Source organism: Jatropha curcas, chromosome 6 (genome assembly GCF_041381405.1).
Source record: "Jatropha curcas cultivar XTBG-Jc1 chromosome 6, XTBG_Jcur_1.0, whole genome shotgun sequence".
Lineage (NCBI taxonomy): Eukaryota > Viridiplantae > Streptophyta > Magnoliopsida > Malpighiales > Euphorbiaceae > Jatropha > Jatropha curcas.
The window spans coordinates 25632597-25658656 of record NC_143156.1 but is presented as its reverse complement, the minus strand read 5'-3'; the positions used below and the strand labels follow the sequence as shown (position 1 = coordinate 25658656).

Below are 26060 nucleotides of genomic sequence, written 5' to 3'. Positions count from 1 at the left end.
TCTGTTAGACCAGCTATTTATATGCTTCCACATTCTTTCTTTGAGAAAACCAAGAACTTGTCTTTTATTCCTACTAATCAGAGAAGGTAACCCCAGGTAAGAACCACCCTCAAAGGGGTTAAACACGCCCAGAATATGGCTGATATCGGCTTTCACAGTCATGCTAGTATTCAGACTGAACGTAATGCCAGACTTCTGAAAATTAATCGATTGACCAGAAGCACTCTCATATGTAGCTAAGATCCCTTTAACATTAATGGCTTTAGTATTGGATCCTTTGAAGAAGAAAAGTGAGTCATCTGCGAAAAATAAATGGGAGATTTTGGGACACCCTCGACCAGCTTTACCACCATGAATCTTACCACACCTTTCTGCTTCTGAGAAGAGTAGTGACAAACCTTCTGCACATACCAAAAATAAGTAGGGCGATATAGGATCTCCCTGCCGTAAACCTCTTCCGGGGGCAATAGATCCAACAGTATTCCCATTAACAATAACTGAATATTTTACAGAAGTCATACACATCTTCATCCAATTTACCCACATAGCACAGAACCCCATTTTCTCGAGCATGGCATAAATATACGCCCATCAAACTTTGTCATAGGCTTTATTGATGTCAATTTTCAGTGCACAATTTCCACATCTACTTTTACTTGGCTTCTTAAAGATGATGCATCATTTCAAAGGAGATTAAAATATTATCAGTGATAAGCCGTCCAAGTATAAAAGCAGACTAATAGCAAGAGATAATATTTGGTAACACAAATTTTAATCGGTTCACTAGGATTTTAGACACAATCTTGTAGAGCACGTTACACAATGAAATAGGTCTAAAATCAGTAACAAATTCTGGTCTATCTTTCTTAGGGATCAAAACAATTAAGGTATCATTGAGAGAGTCTGGGAAAATACCTTGTTGAAGCTAATGGTTACAGGCAGTTACCAAATCCCCACCAATTAAAGGCCAAATTTCTGATAGAAAGTAGGGTTCAAACCATCCGGGCCGGGTGCTTTATCAGTACCCATTTGAAAAACTACTACTTTTGCTTCGTCAAGTGAGATGGGAGCTATCAACATGCAATTATCTTCATCGCTTATTGTACTGTGTACCAATCTCAAAATGGGCTGAAAATTCATGGCATTATGCGTAAAGAGATGAGTGAAATAGTCAACAAACAGCTGCTGCTTCTCATATTCCTTTTCAATCTACTACCCCGCAGCGTTTTGTAGTTTATTAATGGAATTCTTGCGTGTTCTGGCTTTGATTTTAGCATGAAAATATTTACTGTTTCTATCACCATGCTGCAACCAAAATTGTTTACTGAGTTGTCTTCGTCTAGCATCCTCTTGCATTAGAATATTTCCCCACTCTCCAATTAAACATGTGGCATCAGTAAAAGGATCAACCTATCGAGCAAAATCGATAGCACGCTTCAAGCTATTCTTTTTCTTCCAAAATCTCGAATTCCTGTCCATACCCCAACTTTGCAGTGCGTCTATACTAGATTTTTTTACGAAGCATTATATCAGACCCATGGAGGAGGACCAACTGTCTCGAACTACTCCAACCAAATCTTCGTTATGAAGCCATGCATTATCAAAACGGAACCTCCTCTCCTTCCTACGAGGTACCTCACCCTCAACTGTCGAAACTAACAATGGGTCATGGTCCGATGTTGGTGAAACCAACGTAGTTGTAGAAGCTTCCTGGAATAAACAGGACCAGCAATTATTAGCCATAGCACGGTCAAGTTTCTCATGGGTGATAATTCAGCCAAATCTTTTTAAGAACCAAGTAAATTTATAGCCTTTAGCAGGAATATCACATAAATCACTCTCCACTGCCGCCTCCTTAAAACCATTCAACAAGTATCTAGGATATTGATTTCTACCAATCTTCTCTGAATCAGCCAATAGATTATTAAAATCCCCAACACATAACCAAGGACCATTATGTCTACGGGATAAATTATTAATCAAGTCCCAGGAGTTCTGCCTTCTACATCTTTCTGGAAACCCATAAAAACCAGTTAGGCACCATGAAATACCAGAATAAAGAACCATAGCATCAATAAAATTATTTGAGTAACAAGATATGGAAACATCAACTTCATTCTTCCAAAGCAAACCAAGACCACCACTTCTCCCAGTACAATCCACAGAAGAGCAAGAATCAAAACGCAACAAAGAACAAAGGTCAACAAGCTTCATTTTATGAACTAAAGTTTCACAAAGGAACAAAATAACAGGGCGGTAAATTACAACAAAGTCACATAGAGCTTGTATTGTCCGAGGGTTGCCAAGTCCTCGACAGTTCCACGAAAGGATCTTCATTGCTTCCGGCCATCCTGCCTCACAGGATCGATCGATGTATGTTTCTCCGACTGATTGATGGTCGAAGTGGTCCCAGATGCAGAATCATTTTGATTAGAAACGGCAACGGTGCTAGGAGTTGTAGGAATAATTCGTTGTCTTTTTTTAGTCTCATCACTGATACATAAAGCCACATCTTCAACTCCGCCCTCTTCAAAAAAATCATCTTCCATTTTATCAGAGTTATTGCCTTCGTCAAGATTTGAAGATGTACCATAAAAGGAGTTACAAAAATTTCTCACCACAATGGTATCTCCTTCCAAAATGGATGTCGAATTTCTAAGTGTCCAATTTGCTGAAATTTCAGCGACACCAAAGGATCGGATCCAGGAACTCTGTTGTCTCGCTCCACGCCTCACCGGAGCACGAATACTATCATCCCAGGCCAAAATCAGTTCCTCTCTTGGTTTAGATAACCGAAGATCACAGAATAACTCTGTATGACCAATGCGGCCACATAGAAAGCAAATCGTGAAAACCTTCTCATATTGAAAACGAACATAATAAACCTCTCTAGACAGAGCAATTAACGGAAAAAGTGTATTTTTTTTTTATGGAAGGACTAATTAATATGACGGAAATAAACCTCAGGAACGTTATAAATATTTGTATAAATATAGGGGACTACTTAATAATTATGGCAAACCTCAGGGACAAAATAATTATTTTTTCAAAGGATAATTTTGTCTTTTCTTCTCAAAATTAACGAAAAAAAGTGTATTTTTTTTTACGGAAGGACCAATTAATATGACAGTGGCAAACCTCAGGGATATTATAAATATATGTATAAATGTCGAGGACTACTTAAATAATTATGTAAAACCTCAGGGACGAAATAATAATTTTCCCCTTATTATGTACGATATAATAACTTGTCATTTTTTTATTAAAACATAAATAATAAATTTCATATAAAGAAGTATACTAATATTTCACGCTAATTAATTAATTATATAAGCAGTAACATTTATCATAATAATTATTTGTAATTGATGTAAAAAATTTTATTGATTTAAGAAAAAATATTAAGAATGTTATTATTGTTTTTAATTGCATTTGAAAACAATTGTTGATACTCAGTTTTTACAGTTTTACAGTAATAATAACTAACATTATTGCTAGGCATCAAAAAGAAAAAAAAAAACGTCATTACTGGTTTGAAATTTTTCAAAAAAAATAAAAATATAGACTAACGTAGTTATTGGATTTAAAAAAAAAATAATGTTGCTATAGTTTGAAATTTTCCAAATAAAATAAACAAAAAGGAAAAAAAAAAAGTAAAAGTAGTTGAGTTTATAGTGGAGGGGCAATTTTGTTAATAAATATTTCAATACTCAATTTTGTAGAATTTATTTGCAAATTCCATCAATTTTAGTAGAATTCTATCAATTTTAGTAGAATTTGAGTTAGACATACCCAATTTCACAAAATTCATTTTGTTGAATTCAAATTCATATTTTTTTTATTTCAAATATAATATTTTGAATTTCTGAATGAATTTCATAAAATTTTGTGAAATTCATTTATTCTAAATGGGCTTTTAATGAGATTAGAAGAACACAAAATGATTTATTTGCCTAACCATCTCTTTTCCGGTTCTCCTTTTTTTTTTTTTTTTTTTTTTTTTTTTTTTTTTTTTTCAAATCACTTCCTTTACTGTATTATCTTTTATTTTAATTTAATTTTTTTTAATGATTTTCAGATTTATATTTATTTGGAACGATCATAAGATTAGTCTTCAAATAATATTCCTATTTTTTTTGCTCTTTTCACAGGGTTATTTTTTCTTCTTGAGGATTATTTTTTTAGTATTCATATAATTGAAATCTACAGATTTATATATATATATATATTTTTTTGGATTGCTGTCTATACACGGTCTAGTCCGGTTCCAACATCTGCCGGTTGCCGGTCCAATATAATAAGATCCTATCAGAGAGAAGAAGAACAATCGTATAGAGTAGAAAATTTGGTTGTGTAAAGCTTCAAATTTGATCTCAATTTCCCACACAAAGGAGCTCTTTCCCTCTTTGTATAAATTCACCAATAGAAAGAGCTCCTTTTACTGTCCCATTTTATAGTATATAATCCAAATTAGGGTTTTAGATTTCACCGATTAGATATAGATTAACCAGACAACACCATGTCTAATCGATCTTCCAGCACTCAGTTGAAGAACGGTGGCCTCCCTCCTCAAGAACTCCTCGATGATCTCTGCAGGTTTTCTCCTTCACTTTCTTTCACTTCTTATATGTTAGAATTTGTGGATTTGTAGTTTTAGGAAGTGAATTTCTATTTGAGTTGTTTTGAATTGAGTTGATTCAGTCTGGAGATTGGTGAAACTTCGAGGGTAATTTAGATTGTTACCGTAGTTGATATAGTTCTTTGGTTGATAAGAAAATGATTCCGAGAGAAGTAGTCATGAAAATTTGAAATCAATAGTTTCTAGTTTTTGAGTTTGAAGAAGTAACTTAGATGTCCTCATGGGTGATAGGTAAATTTTAATTCTACATTTGTGAAATAAAGGTGTTAAATGTGTTATACGAACTTCCTACTTTGCCTTAAACTTCTAGAACCAAAATGGTGTTCTGGCAGCTACGTACATAAATAATGCACATTAAGATTGGTTTTGGCAGTCATTACTTCCTATATGAATGAATTTACAGCTTTTAGTTTTGAAAACCATCGGAATCCATTGTTTTCTAGTGTACACCTGGCTTTGACCAAGGTATAGAGTTAGTCAAGAGATGAAAAGAAGCTTGATTAGATATCAGATCAACGATGGGAGTGTACTATTAAGTTGGTGTATCATTTCCATCTTTAGCTGGCTCTTGAGCCTTTGCTGCTGGCTTAGCTGATCAACTTTTGGATGTGGATTAAGGTTGATAATACTGCATGCAGTCCACAAATCCAATTATATCAAAAGTCATATTTTTTTATTTCCATGTTCTCTCTTAGCTCTAAATGAAGAATTATTAATTTTAGCTGTTTCGTAGTTTGCCTTATGGTTACCACATGAAGGGAAAACAATTCCACAAATGTAATTGCACATTGCCTCTATCCACAAATGTAATCGCGCATGCAGCACACACTTGTGTGTTTTCAAGTATTGCTTCTGACTAATATGTGTGTTTAGCATGCTGTGAACTAAATTGATGGCATATAGTAGTCTTGAGCTATCTTAACTTTAGAACTGTTTGCTATAGTGCACTACCTACTCTTCTTTTGCACTATCCACTCTTCTTTTGACCTAATACTGCACCATTGGCATGCAAATGCTGTAGTATTTCTTTGAATTCTTCTTGAAATGGACCTGCAGGATTTGAAAAGCTTCTTTGCTTATTATCCTCTTACTTTTTCCCTCTTAGAAAACCACATGCTCTTAAAATCTTGCATCTGAAGCCCTTTTTTTATCAACAATTTTGATGCAGTCGGTTTGTTTTGAATGTGCCAAAAGAAGATCAACAATCATTTGAGAGAATTCTATTCCTCGTGGAGTATGCGCATTGGTTCTATGAAGACAATTCAGTGGAAAAAAATCCTTCATTGAAGTCATTTAATCTGAAGGAATTCACATCATTAAGTATCCTCTTTGTAGTATCTGATATTATTTTTTGTTACACAATTTCATTTGAAAATTCTTTTTTATTTGCTAATTTACTGTTCTTTTGTTAATGAATGTTTATCTTGATTCCCTATGTATTCTTGTGTTGTTTTTCTGTCAACCATTTTTTGTATTCAAACAAACCAATACAGATACACAAGCAGGCAGTATTGTCATTAACTCATCATATAAGGATAAAGTGTTTTAGGGACCTTGAGGCTTTTCATTTCTTTATAATCAGTTTTGTGCGTGACAATCATCGAAGTGGTCTCGATTATGAAATGCCCATGATTCCTGTAGTCAGAAGCACCTGTTACTAATTATTGGTTGATGATAGGTTCAATAACCTCTTTAAGTTTTCAAGATGTTAGCATGTCTATTTGGAAAAAGGAGTCATTGATCAATTTATATGAGTGAATTGGAGTTTGGAAGAAGCTAATGGAGCATTCTTTGAAATATAGCATAGCAGGCCACTTCAATCTTTTTTAGTAACTTTGTTGTTTGAGGCCATATTGACCCTAAGTTTGGAATGAGATTTGTCCTATCTAAATTTACATGCAATAAAAATTGGTTCTCTCTCACAAAAACTACAGAAACCAGATAAGCCAACGTCAATTGCTTTATCATTGCTATGAATTTTTCTATATGATGATTTGATATGAAGCATCACATTGTTTATATTATCATGTTCTACCACTTCATGAAGAGTATTTTCATAATATTTTAAGCTGCAGTTTGCACCTATATCTTCTATTCATAAGTTCACAAGTTTCCATTTTCCTGTTCTATTCTTTATCAAATTTTCTTGTTTCCTTAATAATATTGCAGTGTTTAACAGTTGTGATGTTTTGAGACCATATGTTGCTCACATAGATGACATATTTAAAGACTTCACTTCATACAAAGTTCGAGTTCCTGTAACTGGGGCAATAATTTTGGATGAGACATATGAAAGGGTGAGGCATCCTATATTGAAATATTTCAACAACATTAATAGATGACCCCTGTTTAGTGACTGGGGTTCTGCAACGTGAAATCTATTACCAATTAGCAATTAGTCTTTACTCTATCTCTGCACTTGATATTGTGGCTGTCAATTTGTGCAATATTTTTTGGATTTGAACATGGATACATAGCCCTGCCAATAACTTCCCTTTGAATTACTAGAATATCTTTTTGCAGCAAGGCATCTTCATCATTTTCATGAAGTCCTAAATACAGCATCCTTTTTTTTCATTTTTTGTTTTATGTATATCCCACTAGTCATTAATTATCATCGTAAATGATCAGGATAAAGAACAGTGATTGAAAATTTTGGATATATTGCACAAAAATGAGAATGTTATTGGTAATCCAAGTATTATTTGTGTCATTAAGATAATAGTTTGTCATTGCGATCAAGATATAATTCTTTGATAATATTTTATATTTATTCAGAAGGGAGCGAGGTAAGTTTGTGTTCGACAATTTACTCCAAAGCTTGCTACAACTCTCAATATCTGACTTAGCAGAAAAAGTAGCATGGAGTTGACAGAATCAGTAGCTACTGGGATTCCCAGCAACTAATGGCTCTCAACTCATTGGCTATCGTAACTTATTTGATTCTTCTTGAATAGTTAATAGTGCTCTCAATGCAGCCCTTTAGTGTTAATGAAAATGTTGAAAATTGAACCAATATAAATTGAAATCCTGATGTTGAAGTTGAATGGAAATTCAATGTACATATGAGTAAAAGAGATTACATATATATATATAAACTAACAAGATACATAATTTTAAGATTTGGTTATCTTTGTCTGAAATGATTGCGTACAGCCTACCTTATTTCTTTTGTTTTATGTAATGATTGTTCCAATAATCTTGTATGGCTTTTAATTATAGATTTTAGTGCTGAAACGTCAGATACTTCATGTTAGTCTGTTTGGCAAACTATTTCCCAGTTGTTGGACCTTCTGCGAAAGGGGTGGGATGCCAGTAATTTTTTTGGGTTTACTTATCATACTTGCCAGGTTTATCTGATATTAAAGTAAAGAATGGAGTTCCTTGTATCCAATTTCTTAGCTTGGTTGGTGTGATTGGCAGTGCTTGCTAGTGAAGGGTTGGAAAGGAACAAGCTGGAGTTTTCCACGGGGAAAAAAGAACAAGGATGAGGAAGACCATGCATGTGCCATTCGAGAAGTAAGCTTGTTTCTTATGTAATATTGACTTTGCATAATCCCTCATTCATTTATCTTTTGGTATTTCATTGTGCGTGAACGGTGGATGCTCTTCATATGAACAATTGAACCTATGGACTATTGATAGTAACTATATGTTGCATGCTGAAACCATGTAAACACAGATCCTAATCTGTGCTATGTGAATGAACACTCGGCAAATGTACGTTACACATCTTTGCAGGATAAACCAACCTTGCTGGAACAAGGATGTTGAGCTCGTGCAATATTTTAATGGGGCTTGATGTTTTCCTTCCATGAGAAAGTTCTGTCTCCTTTTCTTGGGAGAGATGAAGAAGGTTGAAATACATAAATTATGTTTAATTTGCTTCCATATTTGGTTCTCACCTGTTCAGTGCAGACTATAAATCCAGTTTGCGTTAATGTGATAGTCCTTCTAGTGTACAAACCAGACTATTCCTTGAAAGAGTAGATTGCTATACTTTAATAGACTCGGGTAGCATTGACGTAGGCTTTTTAGATATCCCCATCCAAATGCTAGCTTACTCTTATTCAACTTTAATTCCTAGCTAAGTGGAGGAAGTTCTTGACTTTGGCATTTGAAATCTCAATCATTTTTTGTTTGTTTGTGGCATGAATGTTGAATACTGCTGAGAGTTAATTTATTTGTTCTCAGGTTGGAGGGTAAAAACAAAGTTAGAGGGTCTTTGAGAAACAAAAATAATTGGTTCATTGCATACTTTTTTATGCTAACTTGGGGAAATTGATAAAAAAAAAAAATGCTTTAGCAGTCTCTAAATTTTTCTCCCCCACCCCCCCCCCCCCCCTCAAAAAAAAAAAAAGAAAGAAAATTTAAAATAACTTTATACTTGCTTTGCTGCAGGTCCTAGAGGAAACAGGTTTTGATGTTTCCAAGCTTCTCAACAAAGAGGAATACATTGAAGAGATGTTTGGACAGCAGAGGGTGAAACTTTACATAATTGCTGGTGTGAAAGATGATACTGCCTTTGCACCACTTACAAAAAAGGAGATCAGTGTATGTGATCCCTTGTTCTCTAGATTTCTTTGGCTGTTATTTCTAATTTCATTATTTAAAATATGTTATTAACTGGAAACAAAAGGAATCGTTTGAAATCTGCAACTAAAAGTTTATTCATCTGTGAAATTTGTTGTTAGAAATTGACCAAATAAGAATGTATATGTACTTTCATGCATATACAATCGTGATAGAGATAACATGAATCCATGCTAGTTACTAGTTAGAGCTTCTTGGAAGAAACAACTACCAGGGATGGCAATTTGCACTCAAATAGTGTTTGTATCATGAATTGTGTCAACTTTTGTATTTTTATCTACAAGCACTTCAAGCAACTCATAATAGTCACTAACTAATATAGGCTTAGTTATCATAAAAATGTTAATTTTGCTCTTTTTTTTTTTTTCTTTTCTTCTTGAATTGAGCTTTGCTCGCTTTTTTGATATTTATGATTGTGGTCAATTTAATGTGTGCTATAGTCTATAATTAGGGACTTTTTTCTTCCTTCCAAAAAATAATTTTCTTTTCTCAATGGTTGGCAAATTAAAAATCGTTTTATTACAAAAGGAAAAAAAACTTTGAAAAGAATAGTATCTTGTATTATTAATGTTGAAAAGGAATAAAATATGTAGTTTTTGTCAGTTAGGATTGCTGCATAAACTTCTTATGCACATTAACACACTTTCACACTAAATTGGCCACAATTGTTATTAGTTATAAAGTCCATGGCCATAATATAAATTCAACATTTTTATATTGTGTTAATGTAAATCAGTTCATGTCATGCCTTGAATTTCTCTTGGCAATTTGAGTGTTCTGTTTCAAATTGCCAGCATCTTGATCCTTGACCAACTATATTTGTTTGCAAATTCACCAGCTTTGTCTCCTGTAGCTTGCCAAATTCTTTTTCCCCGCCTTCATCAATGACTGGATGACCTTAATGAGTTAACCATTACAGCTACGCAATAGAATGTACCATTTTAATACCTTACAATGTTGAAGTATGCTATGTTTTATCTGTTCTGAAGGAAATTGCATGGCAACGGCTTGACGAACTGCAGCCAGCAAGTGATGAGGTAATATCACGTGGGATCACTGGCCTCAAGCTTTACATGGTTGCCCCATTTTTAAGGTGAGTGTTTAACCTTGATTTTTTATGGATTCAACTTTTTTCTTTTTCCTTTCTAAATTCAATAGATTTCATGTCTAACTGCAGGTCCTTGAAAGTGTGGATTTCAAAGCACCAGCCCCCTGTAGCTACAAGACCTGATATGCCTATCAAAGGTTTCATTGTCCTGTTTCCTCTGGAATTTCTGATACCTTTTTCTTGGCATTTGTTTTATGTGAATCTTATCGAAATACAGTTTAATAAATGAAAAAATAATTAATCGAACATTTTGCAGTGGAGATCTTCCTTTACACTCCTGTGTTTCAGCCCATGTAAGATATTTGGGAAGAGTATTTTGAGGCCATAGGGATGATTATGAGGTTACTTGATAACTAATAAAGTATTACTAGGAGCAATTAGGAACCATATGAGATTTCATTTAGGGTTTTGATTTAAGACAGTTGTACAATAACATTTCAAATTGTTAATAAATGAATTGCAATTCTTTATCAAAGAAGCGCGTCCATGTCAGCCTGTTGCAGGATTTCAGTTGCTCTTCTTTTCAGTCGTTGTTTGTTGGCTACCAACACCAGAGTGCTAAAATGTATTGTTGGACTCAAAAAGGAGAATCATGGTTTAAAACAGGAATAGAGGAATTGCAGTAGTGTAAAATGGTGGCATTCACAAAGTCCAGCCATCTAAGGAGCCTCTGGAAGCTGCATATATAACGAGTGTTTATAGCATCCTCAGATATAACAAGTGTTTAGAGCATCCTCAGATCTTGTTATTGAAAACCAGGTTAATGTGCTAGCTTTCTTGTCCATTCTTGCTGATTAGCTCTTTTTCATTTCTGTGAAGGCATGTGTGTGTGGAAAGCCAAGAACACTTCTATAGGGAGTGGCATAACAACGGAGACTCCATCAACTAAGCCTGCACCTGATACTCATCCTCCAGACACAGGCCCTGGCAAAAGCTTTCGAAATTTTAGATTTGACATTGCTGGAATCTTGCATGCAATGGAAGCTGGTTTTTCTGCTTGACATTGAGAACTATTTGTAAATGCTATACTCTCACATAGCTGGGTTAGTGTTTCTCTTCTGTAATACCAAGAATCAGTAATCACCTTAATGCCAATTAACTGTGTCTGATGTACATCGTTTGTTTCAGTATTCTGCTTTTGGGTTTTAGTGTATATCCTGTACAGAAGCTCTTTTATGGCAGGGAGTGCTTTGTCAAATTCTGAACTAGAGATCCTTTTGTTGCTAAAAGCCAAGTGTCTTTTCTATCAGTTGTTTTGTCTGTCTCTAAGCCAAGAATCTTGAGATTTCGTCAGTCTAAAGTATGAATGTTGCTTCTTTTCTTTTGGTTAATTGGAAAGTGAATATATGTTGCTTCTATGTTCGAAATTAGTCTGTCCTTAGAATATTTTGTTGAGGTTGAAAGGAAAAATTACCTGACAAATGGTGCCTGTTCATCTTCATCGTCTGTTTATCTCAAATTGTAATTTCGTTTGGCTTTACAGCGATAAAACATTTCTGCCCTTTAAGCATTTCCAAGCATTAATGAAGTAACTTGTACATAAGCTAGATGAAATGAGCAAATTATTCACTCACTGTTCACCTGTTTAAGGTAAGATGATTTCGAAGCTTTAAATAGCTCTTGGGCGTTTGCTACTTTCTTTCTCTACAAATAATATCTTAAGTTGTTTGTTTTTTTTTTTTTGTTAATGATTTATTATGTGGTTTATTAGGCTAGGATAATATTATAGATTATAAAATGGGGAATTACTTTTTCTGATAAAAATTCTCTATGGTTCAGAGGATTCAATTTCGAAATTTCTCACTCTCTGCATTTTAGCTAATTAATTTACTGTCTCGGAGTAATAATAGCCTTTAAATTTTGTATTTTAGGTTTGCTATCTTTATTTAAATGAGGAATCATAGAAATTAATGAAAAGTCATTTAAAGGGAATTATTTTGTGAATAATTTTGGTTGCTTATTGCGTTTGTAATTTTGAAAGAAAAATAGATAATGTTTTAAAATAGGTTTTTTTTTTATTATTTTATTTTATTATTTTATTGTAAGTGGGTAGGTGTAAAATAAAGCATGTCTTCCAGTCTTTGCAAGATGAGAGAGGACAGCAATAGCTTTTTAATATCATGAAATTGAAACGTATAATCAATCTCACAAGGTTAGTGGCACTGGCGGTGGTGTGACGCCTAGTGGCTGTATCTGTCAAGTCCATTTCTTTCTGAGTCCCTTTCGATACATCTTTTTTCTTTTCAATCACTTATAACAAACATAATGTCTTCTAAGGTAATGACGAAGGATTCCCTCTAAGCTTTAATCTTACTATATGAACTATATATATATATTACAATGTAATGACTCTAATTGGCTGCTAAGATCATATAGTCCCTACATGAGAGCCATATATGATATGGCTAGATGATGCATAGAGAGGAGAGGAGGGTGTTAAGAATCCCACGTCGCTAAATAATAAATTCATAATGAGCATATAAAGGTAGCAAATTAGCTGGCTAATTGGTTAGTATTAATTTTTAATATTGATTAGTCCAAGTCCAAATAAACTCACATTTTCACCTCATTTTCTTCAATTTACAAACATAGCATTAAGTTACATATCACAAATGACATATATGGCTATGAAGTGAGGCAAAATAAGAGGGCAATAGGCCTTTATTCTGTTTTTCTATGCATATGTTATATTCCCATTACTAGATTCTCATTTTGCTCATATAGTGATATGTCATTTTCTCATAATGTGCCTCCTATCACAATTTTTTTTTTCTTTTTTAAATATCAATAGAATTATATCCAAAAGATTTTTCATTAGAATTTATGAGTCAAAATTTAAAAAAAAATGAAAAATTCAAAATACGTTTTTAGTATAATTTCTGTATTTGAATGAATAAGATAAACGATTCATTCTCTCGTTATTGTATTTTTATTCTTTTTATTGCTTAGGAGGAATAATCATTCACACGAGAATCATGGAGATAAAATCTCAATATCTAATAAGATAATATCATTATGATCCCTCTACTCATTACATATATATAGGTCTTTAGAATATTTAATATTCTGTCACTTATGATATTTTAACATAAAATTGAATATAATCAATAGCTATATAAGTAAATTCACTTGCTAATTGAATAAATGTTGAAGTTTTATTCTCATGATTGATGAGTCCATGCTTCTATATTTCATATGGATCAATCGACTTACATAGAATGGAAAGGAAAGTTCAGAAATTACTTGAAACCCTTGTCCTTTTTTTTTATATACATCATAATAGAAAATACATAAAATAAAAAGAAAAATTATTATTACATCCCTGTATAACGATCAAATATATTAGTCGGTCCTTGATTTTTCTAAAATGTATGATTATATTTTTAAATTTTGATTATGTTTGACACTTCAATCTTTTCGTCCATTTCTAACCTTTCATCTTTCAAAAGCAAATCAAAGAAAGAGAAAAATATGAATAAAAAAAATATCTTTAAAGCATAAATTTTTTGAAAAAGAAGAAGAAACCAAGTGTTGTTCTTCCCTAAAATGGTAAATTTTGTTGTGGATGGGAAACATGTTGGCCCTCTTTAGGAACTCATTGAATTTAAACAATATATAGTACATATTCATCTTCCTTTCTAAAGTACACTTATCTTAAAATATGAACTTATACAAGAGTGGTATAAATTTTATAATAGGATTCTAACACATTTAAATGCTTAAATTCGAAAAACACAATAAATTTAAAATTTTAAAAGTCTCAAACTTAGAAGTAATATTGTCTTAAAAATAAGATATATAGTTTTATAATCTGAAAGCTCAAACAAAGAGAAGGTCCAAAATTTCATTTTATATTCGGTATTGATTTTTTTTTTTAAAAGAATTTTTAGAATTTTTTTATTTTTTACAATTTGATTGGATGTATATTTTTCAATAAGTTAATTATTTAAAATTATTTAAATCGATAAATTGATAATTAGGCATTTAAATATAAATAATTATAGTTTATAGATAATTAAATAGAGACAAGAACATTAATTTGAATACCATGCAAATTCTTCTCTTTCTCCTTCAACTTTGAATACAATATAAATTTTCTCTCAATTATTATTATTCCTAAAATTTTACAAAAAGTACTTTCAATTAGGTTTTAATATGAAGCTACAAATTAAAAACTTTTCGAAATAGTAATATAATGAAATAATAAAATAATTATCTACGGGTTATGGCTTGCAGATTGGACATGTGGAAAGAGTTCTCGGATTCAATCCCCACTAAATATACCTGTAGAGAGAGATGTAGAGTCGGATACTACCGGTTTAAACAAAAAAATAATAATAAAACAATTTAAGTAACTTATAAATATTACCACGCGAAGTGTGGTATCACCACGAGTAGTTAAACATTAGAGTTAGATATTTATGTCATAATATAAAAATTTTATCCATAAATGTATATATAAAGAAGGGCTCTTTTGAATTTTTTAAAGTGGTCCTAATTTTGATTCTTATTATTGATTAGCTACTATGAGTCATTTACAATATCCAAAGCTTATGGGGCCTTGCGAATCACCAGCTTGATTTCTTGACGCCCAAAGAAATAGACAAGAATTTCTTTTCAATATATTGTCCATGCTCTTCTCTACCTTTTATTCTATATTTCTTTTTATTTTTCTTTTTATTATTCTTTTTTCACTCCTTATTTGTTTCAATATATATATATATATTTTTTTTTGAAAATTCAACATATAGAACTCAAACTTGAGAGCACTCGAACTCAAGAGTTCTCACTCCTTATATAAGTGAGAAGACCAACCAGACCACATTTGACTGACATATCTGTATGTATATTATACAAAAAGAAGAGATAACAATTAATCTTGAGTTACAAAAAGAAATCCCTTATCGGATTTCATAATTCTTGATTTATTTCATTATTGTTTCTATTATTATAACTAAAAAATAAAGATAAACTATTAATCATTTACATTTATAAACTATTTGAACCATTATCTATTACAAATATATATATATATATATATTTCTTTCCGAATGTTACTTTTTATAATTAGGATAGGACTTTTTTCGTTAACAATAATTGATATTTTTTGAATCCCAAAATTATAGTCTAGATTAGTTTTCCTTATAAGTGTCTCGAAATAACAGTCTCATTTGTATTTTTAGAAATTTTTTTTTCACTTTTCTACAATATTCCTATGTAATAATCCGTGTGAATAATTAATATTGATGAAATTTTCTAAACAATGGAAAAAAATCTTAAAATAATTAATTCTGAAATTTTGATATATTAACCATTCAATTTAATATTGATTAAATTTTCTTGGAAAATCTTTATATTCTATTAATTACTATATAAAAATATTTTAAAATATTTTTTATTTATAGTTAAAATTACATTACATTTGATTGATTGAAAAGCCAAATAAGTCGGAATAATATATGGATTATACAAAGAAACTAGTTTTTATCCGGACTTAATAACTGAGTAAAAACTCTAGAGATTAATATGAAAAAATAAATTAAAAGAATATGATAATTTTAAAAATTAAAAATTATTCTTTTAGAACAGTTGAGATATTATATTTTTAGGCATGTGAATTAGTTTCAGAAATATAGAAACACGATCAATCATAAGATGACAACAAATGCATCTATAAATGTGAAGTGCAAGGCAAAATGGATAGATAGATCAAAACGAAGAAAAGTAAATTGCAAGTAAATCTATGAAAGTGAATCTTGATGATAAGACAGGAGCGATTGTGGACACGTGCCCAGATTTTAAGTAATTCCTTTCCCATTTCCTATTTCCTGTTTCTCTTCAACTTGTTGCAAGAAATTGCGGCTGCCCACGTCTCGAGTCCGTGACAGCGTGACTCACCAATCATTTGAGTTAAGTTAGGCGAAGACCTTACTGCGTGGCACTAACCCATTGTTTGGGTGACTGACCGACTGACTGGTTGAGTCTACCCTTGGTCGGTTTGTCCAATTTCCCCGACTTTATTTGATATTTTTGTGTAACCAAAAAAAATTATAAATTATCATTGTATTTTTGGACCAAAAAAAAAATATATATTTTTTTATATTATTTATCAACATATTTTTCTTTTTAATAGTACATTAATTTGCATATTTTCTCAGAAATTTGATTTATAAGATTTAATATATTATGATTTTTAATATAAAAATTATTTGAATATTTATGTAATTGATCTAGTTATTAATCTTTTAGTCGATAGTGAATTAACTTGTAAAATGAGAATCGATCTATTTTTTAATAAAAAAAAGAGAAAATATTTGTATAAATTATGTTCGTTTTGCCTCATTTCCTTTATAAGGTTATACTTATATTATTTTTCTAATTCCAAGAACTCTCCTTAGTAGAAAAAAATCCTAATTATGAGAATTTTTATTTCTCACATTCTTAAAACACATAATAAAATCAAATAAACCACAAATTTTCACGTACTTACAATGTTTATATTTTAATTATGGAGACTAATTAGTAATTAACCATGCACTTGGTATTACAATATTAAATTAATTTTATATAAATAAACAAAAGATCCATATCTCTGCACTTCATGCACCGAATTCTGAAGTGGTTGGACTACATAAGCCACCGCATTTCGAATCGTATTTTTGACTGGAAATTATTTATTTATTTATTTATTTTCTAAAATGGTATGAAATTACGAGAATATCTCTTCACGAGCTGTCTCAAAATAGTTATATTCAGATACGGCCATTATCACTTCATATTCTTCTCAATCTCATTATCATTTGAATATAAACAAAAGGAAATAATTTAAAAACTGCATGCTAGAAATACAAAATCTTCAATAATTGGTATAACAAAATATTGTCGGGTGGGCAGCCATTCAGAAAATCATAATACTGCTAATTACAACATGCATTTTTACGTTTTATAACCTAATGTGGTTATGAAATATTTTTAATAATGATAATTTTATATTTTAAATCTCTCAATAATAAATAATATCCCTCTGTTCTTTGACGAGCCTTTCAATCTCTATTTACTGTGGAAACAATAAAATAAAAATTTTCAGATATAAAAAAAAAAGACAAAAATCATAATATGAATTGATTTTTTTATTTTTGAGTTTCTTATGCTTGAGTTTTTTATTTTAACCCATTGAAATTTGATCATAAATAACAACGTATACTAAAAATAAAATATTTCATTTAAGAATCTAATTTTCTCTTAATATATTAACTTAAAACGTATTTATTAATTATTTAACCTAAATAAGAAATTTTTATTTTAAAAAAAAGTTCCTCTAGAGTCGAAATTCCAAAAGAAAGTTTATTTATTAAAAAAGGAAAAAGAAAAACAGAGAAGTGTTGGATTCTCCTTTTTGTTTCCACTTTGAAGTATGTGGTTAAAAAACAAAAGCGGTGAGTGGTAAAGTTTGTTTGCTTAAGGACAAAGCTTGTGAGGTCAAGCTGAGTGGGCTCACGTAAGTTTGGTGGTGGGCTCTCATGTGCAGAAGACCCTCTGCTTAGCTGGCTGACCTACCAATTACATTTGTTTGTCAGCTAACACTAGGGCCCACACTACCTCTTTTTTCCACATTATTATATTTTGCTGATTTTCTACAATTTTTTGGAAAATCCTTTTCTTCAAAGAAAAAGAAAAATTGATTTTAAGCATGTGTTAAGTTGTTTACAACGGTCATATAAAAATTTTAACGTTAAGCAATAGCAATTTTGTATGACCATTCCAAACTGATAATTAGAGGCAAATGACAAAACCTACAAGCCAAACTGAACTCAACTATACTTTTTTTTTTGGGTAAAGAAAACAGAAAAAACAAAAAATTACTATAACTTAATCTTAAAAAAAGCAACACCCTTTTAATTTGTTTACCAATCCTTTCTACAATTTTTACATTTGCAAATTCTCTCACCTCAAGTTTAAATAATTAAAAATTGGCAATCATACTCTACTACATCCACGTGTAATATTCAATTCTGAAAAAAAAACATTGATATATATTACCATCTTTATTCCATCTTATTCAATAATTACGGTACATCGAATTAAAAAAAACTTAAAAGATTCCTATTTATACTAATTATTGATTAATAAAATTATTAAATAAAGATTTGTAATTTATACAAGGCCATAAATAGATGATAGATTTTGTCTTGTCTACCATTTTTTTAGAAATATTATATATATATATATATATATATATATATATATATATATATATATATAATATTCAAGATATTATTATGAGTAAGAATAGCCACGAGATCGAAATTGGATCAAAATTAATTTAGAAATAATCAAAGTAGATTGGATGTAAAAGACCGATCCTGTTAGAACCAATTAGAATTAAATGGAAACTAGCCAAAATCTAATTTGATTCCACTCTTGTAAACAATCCATTTGTTATAAATTTTTCTTTTCCTTATCATTATCCAACATTGAAAACTTGCTAAGTCTGCGGTGACCGGTGAGCCTGAACATTTGGTTAACCACCTGCTGTGTTGGTATGAAAATTATTTTCCTTCCTTGTTTTCTTTACTCTCTTCTCCAAACAGGGTCTTAGATTTTAACCTTTTGATGTGAATGACAATGGTCAAAAACCTGAAAGTTTTCACCCTTTTTCTACTGTCATAACAGTAAAAAATGGAGTTTGCCTTGAAAAACACTCGTCTTCAATCAGACAAGTACAACAGTCAACAGTAAATAAAAACTTTGACCTGTCGCTAATAAAATTTGACATGACCATTCACCATTTTTTTAGTTTATTTTTATTTTCTTAAAAACAAAATATCATAATGACGACCTTCTACACTCTTGTCCAATAAGAAACCACTGATTATATAAACATATGGGGTCCCACTTCTCCACGCCCTTCAAAGTTCACTGCCCTTTGCCAACCGTCAAGCCATCTGAAACCATATATTTATGCCACGTGGGATTAAACTTACTCCATCAACAACTGGTTCAGAAACGTCCACGTGTTCACTTTCTCAAACTTCTCGATTTAAGTCAAGCTTTTGGCTTTGACGTGTCTACGTGGTCCCCGTCTGGACTGCACTGTGGTTCTTTCTCAGACTCTGAGCCAATTGGGAGATTGGCTGAAAGAGTGTCGCCCGGGTTAATCCCCGTACATTAGACTCATTAATGGGTCTGTGCGCGTGAGACATGTTTATCTTATCTTTTGGGTTCAGCCACCGGCCACCGGTTTTTTCTTCTTTTAACAAAATTTTCTCTATTGTTTTAAATACTATAAATAACAAGAAACTTTGTGAGTAATTCTTCATTATAACAAATTTTTCGATATATAATTTATCTCAAAGTATGTTTTTAAATCAATTTAAAAAAAATCAATTAAATTCATGTTTTAATCGGAACAAGTGCGTTGATCAAATTATTAAAAAAAAATAATCATTTAAGCTGAAGGAAAATTAAATCACAATTTTTTTACTGCATATTACACAAGATATTGATTAGTCGAAATTTGGTCAAATTAATTAGTGTTTTAATTGAAATTTTATTAAAATTAATATAAAAACTTAAAATTTTAGCTAAATTGTATATCATGAATGAAGTTAAAGGGCAAATTAAATATTATTCTTCAAATAAAGCCACTATTATATTATTCCCTAATACTTTCATAAGTCATAGCATTTTTAATGTAAAAATACACGATTTTTTTACGAACAAAAAAAAAGAATGTTACAAAAATGCACGTGTTGAATAAATCCAATATCTCAATAAACTTAAGATATACTATTTGGTTAATGTTAATAATTAGTTATTAATATATAGCAATTAGTTATTTTTTTATTCATTGAAGACCCGATGAACTGAAATATTAATACATAGCCTATATAATAAAAAGTAGCCTTTTTCTTATTTACCAAATTAATGAAAATTCTTGTGGCCGAAAAGATTCGAATTTGAGACCATCTACTCCTCATGTTGATGAAAAGTGAACGATTATATGATCAAATATTTATAATTAAAAAAAAAAATTCAAAGTGCACCTTATTGATTAGATTTTCCATTTAAAATTATTTCTTGAATAATCACAGAATTTTTCCTAATTTTTTATAGTTTAATTATAAGTCTAGTATCAAAAAATTGAATCCTTGCAATGTTAAATCTAAACTAAAATGATTTTCAAAATTGTCCCATTTCTAAATATGAATTGTTTTGGAATTTGATGTCTTGCTATTTATATAAGTATTTCATTTTATTACTGCATTTCTCTTAATAAAAAAAAATACCAAATTATATCAATAATATCTTGACATGATGGTAAAAATATTAAAAGCTTAGACCTCTAAAAAGGGAAAAGAAAATAATGAAAGATGCTATATTAAGTTATAACAAAGATTGCTTTTCAGTTTGTTTTTATTGAAATGACAAAATATTTATACCAAAACCTATAAAGGCTTTAAAGATGCGATAGAAATAAATTCATTCACGTCTGTAGAATACCTATTAAATGAGTTTGATAAATAGGTGGCAGTTCAATTTATCAAATTTACCAAACGAGTTCAATGAAATTTATATCTTTTCAAGTGAATATTAGATAGCTTAGAAGTAATTTAACTTATTTTACAGCTTTAAATTTTTTTTTATTTAAAAAAAAATGAGATTCAAATTTACTTTTTAATTAGGAGATGGGTTAAAGTAGCAAAGAAGTAAAAGTAATAATAATAAAAGGATTAAGTAAAAAGAATGACATGGACAGAAACAAGTTGGTAATAAGAAAAATCCTTTTGGAAGTAAGTGGGAAGCACGGGATTGGTCAGTAAACAAAACAGAGAAATTAAGCAAATAGGCCAAAGCTTGACAGACGGAGCGGTGAAAAGTCAAGTGCTAGGCTCTCTGTGCCAAAACCCTCACAAATAGGATCGATAGTGCATTGCACAGTTGGCATCTGAGTTATTTCCTCCTTAAAAATTCTGCCTTCTGGGGAAAAATAAATATATATACTGCAGTAGTTAGTGTTTGAAAATTATAGTTCTTTTCTTTTAGAAAGCTGTTTAAGCTTTAAAATATTGTTCTACTACAATTAAAAACAACAATTATTATTTCAGTACAAATTATATAGTTGAAAAGGATTCAATATCATTAAAAAACATTATGGATGAATAGGACATCCCATCAGTTAAAATATTATGTATATCTACGTAAGATCAAGTATTTAAAAGATTTTATTTCGAATACTCTTTTAGTGTAAAAAAAAAATTCAAATCAATGACTTTTTTTACGTGATTAAATTTCAAATTAAGAACTAATCATAGATTGTATTTTCAATTGAATTTTAATTATAAAATCAAGGGTTTGAGGTTTAAAATTATTATGCTAAGGTGATTCTTTTATTAAATAAATATTTAAATTAAAATATATTTTAATTGATATACCATGTTAAAGCGATTTATATAGGTCTATAATTTAATTTATAAATGGGCGTATAGGCAAGTTTTAGTGAGGCGCAACTAATTTAAGTTTTAGAATACATATTTTTAGCAAATATAACAAAATAATATTAAAAAAACACAAAAAATAAAAAAGAAAAAAAAAAAAGAAAAAAAATATGCCAAAAGCCTCTACTCACTCTCGCATTCCCCATATATACCCATCTCTTCCTACCTTTAAACTCACTCTCAAAGCCAATAGGCCTAAACCTCTCTCTCTCTCTCTCTCTCTCTCTCTCTCTCTCCTCTGTTTCTCTGTTGGTGAAATTTTAAAGCAGAAGAGGAGAAACGAAGATGGTAAAGGACGTAGCAGAACAGGGATCATTCTCAGCTAAGGACTATCATGATCCACCACCAGCACCATTGATTGATGCAGAGGAGCTAACAAAATGGTCATTTTACAGAGCTCTGATTGCTGAATTTATAGCAACTCTGCTTTTCCTTTACATAACTGTTTTAACTGTGATTGGGTACAAGAGCCAGACTGATCCTGCCAAGAATGCCGATTCTTGTGGTGGGGTTGGTATTCTCGGCATCGCTTGGGCTTTTGGTGGCATGATCTTTATTCTTGTTTACTGCACTGCTGGTATTTCAGGTCAAGTCTAGCTCCATTTCCTCTTTTTCTTCTTCTTCTTCTTCTGGTTTCTTTCTTTTTCTTCAGAAGTTAAGTGAGTCTTTTTTGGTTCTTGAAATAGGAAATGGCTGTTTTTTGTTCTTTCTTTCTTTTCTAAGATTTCTCATCGAAATTTTTCTGGAAATGGCTTTTTTTTTTTTTGTTTTTTCTTTTAGAAATAATTAATCTATTTTGTTTTCTCATGATTTCTCATCAAAATTTTCTTGGAAAACAAACAGATTTTACTTCCTATTTTACTTTTTTTTTCGTATACATAATTTGCATTATGTTTACAGAATATTACGTCCGTTTTTCTTAAGCTGGATACTAAAAAAGTGTTTTACCTTTCAAGGATCCTCTCTACAAAAATGGATAAAAAGTTCCAAGAGAGCAACGAATATAAATATAATAAATATGCAGCGTATCTTAGCAGGCGTTAATATGATTTTTCTACTATGAGCAGGAGGGCATATTAACCCAGCAGTGACGTTCGGGCTGTTCCTGGCCCGAAAGGTGTCATTGGTACGGGCTGTGATGTACATGGTAGCCCAATCACTAGGAGCCATATGTGGTGTTGGGCTAGTAAAGGCTTTTCAGAGTGCATATTATAAGAGGTATGGTGGTGGGGCCAACACACTGGCTGATGGGTACAGCACAGGCGTTGGATTAGGAGCTGAGATCATTGGCACTTTTGTGTTGGTCTACACAGTGTTCTCCGCCACGGATCCCAAGAGGAGTGCTAGAGACTCCCATGTCCCTGTATGTACCATAACTTCTCTCACCTATTAATTTCTCATTATTTATTTCCCCACGTAGTATGCAGTACTGTAGTAGTACTGTATTCATATTAATGCTAATTATTTTTTTGGATTTTTTTTTTTGCTATTGCGTAACATTTAGGGTCTATTAATACATTGGCAACATCCATCTACTTGGACAATATTCTCCTTTTATTTTTTAAAAAAAAATGTTGACTTAATTGTAACATTTAATATATCCTTGGCTTTTAAAACATAAAAGTCTTGTGTGGCCTTAAATGTTAATTAGGTTTAAGCAACATGGTTTTTTTTTTTTTTTTTTTTTTTTTTTTTTTTTTTTGCGCTAAAAAAAGTGAGAATATTTAGAAAAATAGAGATTTATAGACCGAGCATAGATAGTACTAAGATTTATAGCTATGGAGAGGATTAGAAGAATTATAAATGTTAGTGTTTTTTGATTTAAAAAAAATAGTGCTCATTGATTTTATACAACTCTACATAAATTCATGATAATGATTATTTATTTATAACCTTATGGATGTTTTTTTTTTTTTAATAAAATTCTGTAACTTAATTAATTTAGTGTTGGATCTATAACTAGGGAAGAAATAGGGAATATATAGAATTTCAGGACTCATTAGTTTCAAGATGGAAGAGAGAACTAAGGAAGAACCATTAAAAAAAAAAAAAGGAATAGAAAACGGACAAATAGTTCCAAAACCTTGTATCTCGTTTTTGTAGGAAAGATAATATTATTTATAATTTATATAACTTTAGGATATTGTTTCTTTTGTTAATAATGGTTTCTGCTGATCTTATCCCTCATATGCAGCTAAAGTACTTGTATAAAAAGCATATAAAATACATTCTTTCCAAGAAAAGAAAAAGAAAGAATAATCTTATTGTTTTCTGTGGTTGTTTCTTGAAACTTGAAATTGCAGTGCATCTTCCTCCTTATTCACCATAATGACAAATATTTAGCATTGTAATGAAGAAGCTTTAACTTTAGTTTGGTGATTTATATATAAAGAGAAGTGTACAAAAGTAGCAAAAGGTTGGGATCTCAACCCTCCCAAATGGGGAATTGGCTCATAAAAAACTCCTACATTGTCATGTGAAATTAGTTACATCGTCTAATAAGTTGACATGATAGTAATAATGTAGAAGGAGCTTGTATTGCATCACCATGTGCATGTTGTTCAACAATATTATGGGTCCTTTTATGTTTGTGGTTGCTGTTAAAAGAGTGTCTAAACGCATTTCAGTCACCTTTTTTTTGGTTGTTCTCTCTTTACAAAAAAAAGTATAATTCTTCTGTTTCTTGTCTTTTCCAAATCTTATTCTTGCCTATGACAGTTCACAAATGGGGAGTTTCTAATGAATGAAAACTCATTATGCATGCTTAAAATTAAAAGCAAAACAAAACGACTTTTGTTGCTTGATTGTCGTTTTCCTCTATTTGGTATAAATAGTTTCCTCCATGACACTTGCATGTATCCAATATCATGTGATCATTAGAACTGATGTCTTACCTAATTAAGTTCCCATTTCACATGTACGTTTTGCTGCCTTCGGCAACTCTCATAATGCTTGCATTTTTATCATCTCTCTCTCTCTCTCTCTCTCTCTCTCTTTTTTCCTTTTGCAATTAGAATCTTTTTTTAAAAGAAAATCTATTTAATTAGTGAGTTTCACAAATTTTATGACATCTATATTGAATTTTTTTGTTAATTTATGAAAGGTTTTGGCTCCACTTCCAATTGGATTTGCTGTGTTCATGGTTCACTTGGCCACCATTCCAATCACCGGCACTGGCATCAACCCAGCTAGGAGTCTGGGAGCTGCTGTTATCTACAACCATGATAAGGCCTGGGATGACCAGGTCAGTCCATATCCTCTAAAAACTTCTCATTAATTAAGATAATTATTGTTAATTAATAACTCTGCAAAGGGTGCTTAATTTTGTTGTTAATCATCTTTTTGTTTCTTAATTTTGTAGTGGATCTTTTGGGTTGGACCCTTCCTTGGCGCAGCTATTGCAGCCTTCTACCACCAATTCATCTTGAGAGCTGGGGCTGTGAAGGCTCTTGGATCATTCAGGAGCAACCCAACTGTTTAAATTTGCAAAATTGGAGACTACTTTCTCTAAGAAAATAAAAAAAAAATTTAAAAATTTAGAAGTGGTTGTGCTACGGTGATTTCTTTAACCTTTTGTGGGGTTTGAGAGGATCATGGAATTGTAGATAAAGTCTCTTTGAAAAGGGAGGCTTTTTTTTATTATCCCTTTCCTTTTTTATTTTATTTTAGTCCTTTTCAAGCACTTGTTAGTAATTACTGTTTCCTTTAGAATTTTTCTTACATTGTTATTATGATGTTTTAGTTTCCTACTTAACTAATTTGCACTTATTGATGATATGCTTGTAAGAAAAGTTAGGCTACTTGGTCAAGTCCCTTGCTTCTGCTAAAAGTCAAGGGTTATGATATGATGCCTTCTTGTCAACTTTTTTTTCAGTTGATCTTGTCAACTTTACTGATGTGCCTATATAAATCATCAAGGTCTTGACATGGAAACCCAACCCACAAGCCTAACAGCAACTTTGTTGACATTTAATTACCAGTTTTTCATATTCATGACCAGACCACAGTCCATGACAGAGATATGATTACGAAAATGAATAAATATGCTTGGACAGAAAATTAATCTATGATCTTGCTAAAAAAAAGAAAACGAAAACTTAGCATCATGACCTAAAGATTCTAATTTAATAATCTCCAGATACATATGTTTAGAACATGTGAGCTCTTCTCAAAAGATTTCTATGAATATTACATATCTCCAGATAATAATTAAATATACAAT

The 26060-nt window shown here is 31.1% G+C and overlaps 2 protein-coding genes across 2 annotated transcripts; both read left to right on the top strand.

Moving 5' to 3' along the window:
- The first annotated feature begins 4254 nt into the window (after window positions 1–4254).
- On the top strand, window positions 4255–11707 carry DCP2 (decapping 2). The gene is made up of 8 exons (XM_089722972.1): window positions 4255–4596; window positions 5808–5959; window positions 6809–6936; window positions 8063–8158; window positions 9041–9193; window positions 10222–10325; window positions 10410–10477; window positions 11160–11707. Exons 1-8 carry the CDS (start codon window positions 4520–4522, stop codon window positions 11339–11341), a joined length of 960 nt encoding a protein of 319 aa, XP_089579098.1. The 5' UTR covers window positions 4255–4519; the 3' UTR covers window positions 11342–11707.
- Window positions 11708–22003: 10296 nt separating this feature from the next.
- Window positions 22004–25700, top strand: LOC149495805 (putative aquaporin PIP2-5). The gene is made up of 4 exons (XM_089722206.1): window positions 22004–22424; window positions 22906–23201; window positions 24942–25082; window positions 25200–25700. Exons 1-4 carry the CDS (start codon window positions 22124–22126, stop codon window positions 25317–25319), a joined length of 858 nt encoding a protein of 285 aa, XP_089578332.1. The 5' UTR covers window positions 22004–22123; the 3' UTR covers window positions 25320–25700.
- The last annotated feature ends 360 nt before the right edge of the window (window positions 25701–26060 follow it).